The sequence below is a fragment of the Hyperolius riggenbachi genome, chromosome 4, assembly GCF_040937935.1.
Source record: "Hyperolius riggenbachi isolate aHypRig1 chromosome 4, aHypRig1.pri, whole genome shotgun sequence".
In the NCBI taxonomy this organism is placed as follows: Eukaryota; Metazoa; Chordata; class Amphibia; order Anura; family Hyperoliidae; genus Hyperolius; species Hyperolius riggenbachi.
The window spans coordinates 296,239,221-296,248,052 of NC_090649.1; the positions used below are offsets into that span (position 1 = coordinate 296,239,221).

At 43.1% G+C, this 8,832-nt stretch overlaps 1 protein-coding gene across 4 annotated transcripts in view; it reads right to left on the reverse strand.

Annotated features, from left to right (window-relative positions):
- Positions 1-1,160: 1,160 nt before the first annotated feature.
- Positions 1,161-8,832, reverse strand: part of THEMIS (thymocyte selection associated) — a 173,158-nt gene continuing 165,486 nt past the window's right edge. For 3 of the 4 annotated variants that reach the window (XM_068231520.1, XM_068231521.1, XM_068231519.1), the window contains one exon: positions 3,247-3,330. In XM_068231520.1, coding sequence (XP_068087621.1) covers positions 3,308-3,330 — 23 coding nt within the window. In that variant the 3' untranslated portion in view covers positions 3,247-3,307. Of the gene's footprint in view, positions 1,653-3,246; positions 3,331-8,832 lie in introns of those variants that run through there. The other variant, XM_068231522.1, reaches the window with a different exon arrangement.

Below are 8,832 nucleotides of genomic sequence, written 5' to 3' on the forward strand. Positions count from 1 at the left end.
CGCTCCAGCCTCCTCTTCCGGTGTCTGTTTCCGACACCGGCAGGCGAGCAGGGCTATGGCAAGATGGCTGCCGAAGCCCTGTACTGGAGACCTATTTGTGTCTCCAGTACAGGGCTTCGGGCGCCATCTTACCGTAGCCCTGTCAGCGCGGGAGACTGCAGGAGAAGTAAGACGGTCCCAGGAGCAGCGCGCCAGAGGCCGGAGACTTCTGCCAGGTGAGTAAATGCTTTCTTTTCCAGGTGAAATGTTTGCCCGCATTAGGTTTCTTTTCTGGTGAAATGTTTGCCCGCATTGTTTCTTTTCTGGTGAAATGTTTGCCCGCAGTGCGTTTCTTTTCTGGTGAAATGTTTGCCCGCAGTGCGTTTCTTTTCTGGTGAAATGTTTACCCGCATTGTTTCTTTTCTGGTGAAATGTTTGCCCGCATTGCGTTTCTTTTCTGGTGAAATGTTTGCCCACATTGCGTTTCTTTTGTACCGACATGTTGCCCGCATTGCGTTTATTTTGTACCGACATGTTGCCCGCATTGCGTTTATTTTGTACTGACATGTTGCCCGCATTGCGTTTATTTTGTACTGACATGTTTGCCCGCATTGCGTTTATTTTGTACTGACATGTTTGCCCGCATTGCGTTTATTGTCTGGTGAAATGTTTGCCCGCATTGCGTTTATTTTGTACTGACATGTTGCCCGCATTGCGTTTATTTTGTACTGACATGTTTGCCCACATTGCGTTTATTTTGTACTGACATGTTTGCCCGCATTGCGTTTATTTTATACTGACATGTTGCCCGCATTGCGGTTATTTTGTGCTGACATGTTGCCTATTGCGTTTATTTTCTGGTGTCCGGGGTAACTGTTACTGCATTTATTATTTAATGGTCATAGATGGCTATGTTTGCTGCTTTGTGGTTACGGTATACTATTAGCATCACACAGTTTCTGCACACCCATGATGCAAAGTCTCGTTTGTCCACATCATGGCGTAAACACTGCTTTCTTATGCCTCGCTGTTACATCATTACGTTAGCTCCGCCCATACAATGTCATGGCCACGCGGCGCCCCCCCCCCCAGTCTTCGCCGCTGCGCGCTCCTCAGTCCTCCCCAGTTTTCGCCGCCCCCCCCCCCACGCCCCCCTCCCCGTCCCAGGTTGGACCCACAAAAATCTGGTCACTCTACAGTTCCATAGTGTTGGAGCGGCTCTTGAGAAGTCTTGGAGGCGTGCATGGGACTGAATGATGCGGGGGACGGTCAGGCGAAGTTCATTGGAGGAGCGGAGTGAGCGGCTTGGTGTGTATCTCTGAGTAAGATCAGAAATGTAGGATGGACAGGTTTTGTGGACGGATTTGTAGGTCAGACACAATATCTTGAATCTGATTCTGGACTGGATAGGAAGCCAGTGGAGGAATTCACAGAGGGGAGCCTTTACGAATGATTATAAAAAACAAAATTTGGATTTTCTTGTTGGTTGTGATAGATAGGAAGCAAAGCTTGGTTTGTTGATGGTTTAGTAAACAATTTGTCTTCCAATTTGAATTATCTGATCACTTGAACGACTTTTTGCTGGAACTTGGATCGTTAGTGGCCACCTTAACTATAAACTCCAGGTTTGCATCCAGATCCTGTTGGTGTTTAAGCATCTAAATTCTTCTACACTGCAGTAAAACAAGGCTTGGGATCAGATGGTGGAAGACTAAACAAATATTATATTTTTTGTTATAATTAATAAAAATCTAGTTTTAGTGCTAAACCTAATAAAATAATAATAAAAAAACAAAAAAAAGTAAATGTCTACAAAATTACTATACTGTTCTTTTAAAGCAAACTTGGCAGCAGACTTTGCTGTGAAACAAATCTGACACCTCTTGTAGTTCTGAAGCGAGTCACATGATCAGCTGCTAAGCCACAGGAAGCACTAAGGGGGAAGGGTGTGGCCTTTAGCCTAGAAGAAACAAGGATATGTATTCTTTTTACAAAGGACATGGTTGGCTGATTAAACTTGAGCCAAGCCTGATTTCACAGCCCCAACTGTGTCATAGATTAATTTCTGCACCAAAGGTCATGTTCAAGTCACACTGGAATTCTGTTTCTAGAGCTTGATTTTCATCCACCTTGCCAAATGTCATAATGTCATACATCACCCTATAAGTAATGCTGTACCCATTTAACACAAAAGTCTTTATATTATCAGTACTAAATTCTAAATATTCCTTCTGTTGACCAGAAAAATTCCTCAAATATGATCTCCATCTTCATTTAGTGGCACTGCTTTTTAGTATAATTGGTAGTGGGAAATGAATGATTATTACTGGGAAATAAGACAACGTCACATCACAAGCACAGAATATCAAAGCCTAATTTTAGGATTTTCTAATAGTGATTATTATTTCTAACCTCCAATCCCCTGCACCAAACTAATGGGTTCCTCACCCTCTAAAACTCCTCACAGTCAGTACATGGTTTTATCACTGGGAGTCACTTGACTCCCTCTAAGTGAGAACTTCTTCCTGCTTCAGGCCCACATTTCTGCTGTAAAGATGGTGCTACCCTGAACTATACTTCCCTCCCACATGGAACAGCCAAAAGAAAGTTGAGTGGAAGGCCAAGCTTTTTTGTCCCATAATCCACCACATTGTATCCAAGAATACGCTTTGGTGTGTGTGAGGGGGGAAACAAATGGGAGGACAGCTTTATTTCCCAGATTGCACTGTGGGTACATTGATTCACCACCAGCATGCTTACAAAAGACCCCAGAACATACGGTAGTTCAGAATACATTGTTAATGTCCCTGTGGAACAAATGCTGGAGACATGGTTACTATTGGAAAAAATTGCAGTGATCTTTTTGTGGTCAGAAAGTAAAATCTGAAACGTGTGGAAAATAGAATTCCTGGCTATCTAGTGTAACATTGGGCATAAAATAGCAGAGTATACAATACGTCATATCTATGCCCAATATCACTACCTGGGCTACCATAGTTCACCTGTGTTCAGGCTTTACTCTACCACCACTTTCTGCATCCCTTTCCTTTGCTGACTGCAAACACAGAATAAAGAAACACTAATCTGCGCAAAGTAACATCACACATCTGCACAGATGTTGAGGGATCCAGGGACTTCTAACTGCATTATTTAAATATTCACTATATTTACTAGCGCAGATAATTTAAAAGATAATGAACCCATTTGTATATACTGTATATACACACAATGAATAAGTACAGTTAGCTTTAGTGAAACTTGTAAAACTTTTAGCAAAACTGTTTTACTAGCATGTTTCTCAGATTATTTATACATAGTGGAAGTTGGCTCATTGTTCTTCTGCAGCTTTACCTGAAAGAAAAAGAATGAACATAAGATATACACCAATTTCTTATAAAATAATTGGTGTTGACAAGCAGACTAGATTAGAACATAGCAATTAAAGCCTAATCACTTTTAATTCATCAAGAAAAGAAATCTATTCAGAAGAGCTTCCATAACCTACTTGAACAATATCATTGTACTGAGACGTTCTTATCGTGGATGATAGTAATATAATGGAACATGATATCAATAATAAACACAAAACATGAACTCTGAAGTGTTATGAAAAAAACAAGCATATAAAATTGTTTGAGTGTGTTTACTTTGGAGCCCATCTCCAGGTTTGGATTCATATATACTGTAAGTACACCATCTAATACGTTAGCAACCTGAATACTCAATTATTCTAATTTTTTGTATGAGATGTCTGCAAATAAAAAGCAGGTCTTTGAAATTGAAATTTGATTGCATGACCTAGAGGAATTGTGTTGAGCCAGTGGTTGTGTGAATTATACCATCCGACTGCTCAGGCTGCAGAGGGAGCAGTCACAGACTGAGTTTTCAAGGAAGACAGCAGTCTGCAGCAAAGTAAGGTTGTGGTAGAGAAAGTGGCCAAATGCTGAGCTCCCAACCAGGCACTTTACAGCTGATAGAAATATGGAGGCTGCCATATTTATTTCCTTTTAATCAATACCAGTTGCCTGGCAGTTCTGCTGACCATTCTGGCATAAGTAGCATCTGAATCACACACCTGAAACAAGCATGCAGCAATCTTGTCAGATTTTTTTCAGAAACATTTGGTCTCTATGCTTGTTTAGACCTATGACTAAAAGTATTAGAGGCAGTGGATCAGCAGGACAGCCAGGCAATGTTCATTTTTTAAAAGGAAATACATATGGCAGGCCACACCTTGGGTTCCCTTTAAAATGTATTAATCAAGAAACTTCTATCAGTGGTTCCAAACCTTAGTCTTGTAAGCCATTTAGGTGTCAGTTGTAGCAAAGACCACCCAGTTTTAATTATACTCTTTTATTACAAGAATGTCACATATAGGGAGAATGAAGTGCTCCTTTCTCAAGCTGTGACAGTCTTAATTTAAATGACGTACCTCCTTTTTCAAGACTGTCACAGCTTGCAAAAGGAGCACTTTACACTCGGAAAAGTCACCTATACGTGACATTCTTGTAATAAAAAAGCACATAATTGAATCGGGGTGGGGCCATCTCAGCTTTGCAGCAATTGAATCTCCCAGTTGGTGTTCTGTGATAGCAATGTCACATCCTCTAACAACTGTTTCCCAGTGTGCATCCTGCAGACAGAGCACATTTAGCTCAGGCCATTTGTCACCCCATAATTACTGTTTAATAATGTGATCATATTATGGTTTCTGCTGGTAAGATATACAGTATGCTAAGTGCAAAATTCTTCAAAGTTTCATTGGGGTGTTTCAGGACTTTAATAAGTTTGGTATCACTGTTTTACACACTTTTAAATAAAGATATATACACTATTTTCTCCAATATACTGATTCCCAAAGTATTAATCCCAGCAGGTATTAAAGAGGAACTTTAGTGAAAAGGAGAAAAAAAAACAATACATTGCAAAGTGAGACATTGAAAAATAAAAGAGAGATCAAGAAATGGTTGATATTTGCCATGTAATTCATTCATGTTGTTTGATCAACAATGGCCTTGCATGTATACTGAGCAAACAACAGTAAAACTGCACCAGCCAGCAAATATACAGTCTCTATATGATTGTTTGTTACGTGGGTGCGCACATGGACACAGTTCCATCCAGACAATAACATTTGAAAAAATGTTATGACCTCAATGCGCTCTCCACTTGTATAGATCCTAGAGAAATGGAATTAAAACTGGCATAGCGTAATACTGTCACATTCAGCAGGTAACAACACCACCCAGCGATAAGTGCTCAATTCAGTGACTAGCACAGCAACGTGTGATCAGCTAATCCACATCCAGCAGGACTGAGGCTCACCAAACTGCAGCCACTTCATAGACCAGGTGGATCTATCGTTTTGGCTGGTCAAGTTTCAAGACGGCAATTAGTGATACGCGAAAATGGCAATATTCTTTTCGCCTTATTTTCGCGAAAATAAGTACAAGTGAAAATTTGTTTGAATATTTTAGACCTTTTTTTGCCTAATATATCCCGATTTTCGCGGTTAATAGCAAAGCCCCCCTTAAAGCTAGAATCTCCAAATTTGCAGGGTATGTTAAAGAGAAAAGTGGGTACAAGAGGAAAACATTTTTCTCAAAAAGACCTTATTTTCTCCTTAACCACTTGAGGACCGCAGTGTTAACCCCCCCTAAAGACCAGGCACTTTTTCTGAAAATTGGCCACTGCAGCTTTAACTGTATAACTCAGCACACAAGTGATTACTCCCCCCTTTTCTCCCCACCAACAGAGCTCTCTGTTGGTGAGGTCTGATCGCCCCTCTGTGTTTATTTTTTTTTAAATAAATATTTATTTGTATATTTTTGTAACATTTATTGTCCTTTTCTTTTTCTTTCTTTTTCAAAATCCCCTCCCTCCCCCCAGCTGGCCAATCATGGCGATCGGCAGCCTGCGCGCGATCTCCTGCAAACTGCTGCCCCAGGACTTTACGCCAATCGGCGTTAGCTGGTCCTGGGGCTGCCGCCGTGGCCACGCCCATTGGCGTGACGTGGTCGGCAAGTGGTTAAGATACCATGTAAATTTGGTGATTCTAGCTTGCAAGGGGGCTTTGCTATTAACCGCCAAAGTCGGTAAACATCAGGCGAAAATGTGAAAGTTTTGCGTATTTACATGAAAAATCTCGACAGCGAAAAACACAAAAATGTAAGCGTATTTTCGTGTAAAAATCTCAAAAACTAAAATGGCATTTTCGATGTGAAAATGCCTTGGGTGAAAATTCGCAAACAACACTGCCGGCAATAGAGCTATAATAGTAAACTTCTTTTACGCAGTAAAAAAAGGCTTTAATCCAACTCAGAAAAAAGCAAAAACAAATACATAACAGTGTAGTAGGTCAATCCAAGTAGGGTAACGCGCTGCGCACAATGATTGCACTAACGGCTCAAACAAGAAACAGGGCAGGGAATGACTGCACACTTGGCCTCCTGGCCCGGGCACTGGTAGAAAATATCTGCGGTGTCCTGCGTACGATACCTCTCATCCACGGATAGGCTCAGACATAGACTGGCCTATGAGAGGGCTGCAATTCAGTGACCCTCAGTCCTGCTGGATGTGGATTAGCTGATCACTAGAGTTGGGACGAACCTCCGATTTTAGGTTCGCGAACCGGGTTCGCGAACTTCCGCGGAAGGTTCGGTTCGCGGTAAAGTTCGCGAACCGCAATAGACTTCAATGGGGATGCGAACTTTGAAAAAAAAAAATAACTATGCTGGCCACAAAAGTGATGGAAAAGATGTTTCAAGGGATCTAACACCTGGAGGGGGGCATGGCGGAGTGGGATATACGCCAAAAGTCCCCAGGAAAAATCTGGATTTGACGCAAAGCAGCGTTTTAAGGACAGAAATCATATTGAATGCTAAATGACAGGCCTAAAGTGCTTTAAAACCTCTTGCATGTGTATACATCAATCAGGTAGTGTAATTAAGGTACTGCTTCACACTGACACACCAAACTGTTCACTGAACAGAACAGGTATGCAGTGGCGGGTTCACTAAACAGGTATACAGTGGTGGGTCCACTGAACAGAACAGGTATGCAGTGGTGGGTTCACAGAACAGGTATGCAGTGGTGGGTTCACAGAACAGGTATGCAGTGGTGGGTTCACAGAACAGGTATGCAGTGGTGGGTTCACAGAACAGGTATGCAGTGGTGGGTTCACAGAACAGGTATGCAGTGGTGGGTTCACAGAACAGGTATGCAGTGGCAGGATCACTGAACAGGTATGCAGTGGCAGGATCACTGAACAGGTATGCAGTGGTGGGTGGGTTCACAGAACAGGTATGCAGTGGCAGGATCACAGAACAGGTATGCAGTGGTGGGTTCACAGAACAGGTATGCAGTGGTGGGTGGGTTCACAGAACAGGAATGCAGTGGCAGGATCACTGAACAGGTATGCAGTGGTGGGTGGGTTCACAGAACAGGTATGCAGTGGTGGGTTCACAGAACAGGTATGCAGTGGCAGGATCACTGAACAGGTATGCAGTGGTGGGTGGGTTCACAGAACAGGTATGCAGTGGCAGGATCACAGAACAGGTATGCAGTGGTGGGTTCACAGAACAGGTATGCAGTGGCAGGATCACAGAACAGGTATGCAGTGGTGGGTTCACAGAACAGGTATGCAGTGGCAGGATCACTGAACAGGTATGCAGTGGTGGGTGGGTTCACAGAACAGGAATGCAGTGGCAGGATCACTGAACAGGTATGCAGTGGTGGGTGGGTTCACAGAACAGGTATGCAGTGGCAGGATCACTGAACAGGTATGCAGCCAGGAAAAGCTAAGCCTAACTAATCTTTCCCTATGAGAGACAGACAGCAGCTCGCCCTACTCTCTCTAATGCAGGCACACGAGTGGCCGTAATGGCCGCCGCTGCCTGCCTTATATAAGGGGGGTGGGGCTCCAGGGGCTAGTGTAGCCTAATTGGCTACACTGGGCCTGCTGACTGTGATGTAGAGGGTCAAAGTTGACCCTCATAGTGCATTGTGGGGCGAACCGAACTTCCGGAAACGTTCGCCTGCGGGAGGCGAGCGCGAACCACCGAAGTTCGCCGGGAACCGTTCGCCGGCGAACCGTTCGGCCCATCTCTACTGATCACAGGTTGCTGTGCTAGTCACTGAATTTAGCCATTATCACTGGGTGGTATCTTTACTACTAGCACCAACTGCCGTAATCTATAACCACAGCCCCAAACTATGCTAAAAGATTGGGGTTTTTCTATAGCTATACATATACACAGAGGGAGGCATTGGTTTCTTGCCAGTTGGAAACACACTGTGGGAGGGATTTCACCACAATATCAGCCATACAGAAACCCCTGATGATTTATTCGAGAAAAGGTAAAGATTTCTCATGGTAAAAAGGGCATCAGCTACTGATTGGGATGACGTTCGATCCTTGGTTACAGTTCCTCTTTAAGCTGCATTTTGTCACTGGTGGGACATGTAGCCCGGGGCAGATGCGTTACACCCATAGGCTATAGGAGGAAACGCATCTGACTGCCCAGGATTATCGCGGACTGCACAGAAGTACGGACCGCTTACTGCAACGGATCCCGCGTATCCACTGCAGAGAGAGATGCGTGAATGGCTTCTATTTATAAAATAGGTGCCATTCACTGTCAGTTTGGTGATGAGCAGAGAACGGGCAAAAAATGTCTATTCTCTGATTAAGTAGGAACATAGCCTAAAACAGGTATGTACAATACTGTAGTGAATGGTAAAATGATTAAACATAGGTTATATTTCAACTCTAGCAGGGTATGTAAGGTTGATATAATAATGCAGTCTCTTCTATGCTGTAATAAACTGGTTGCTGCATTATAGTAGGCCTGT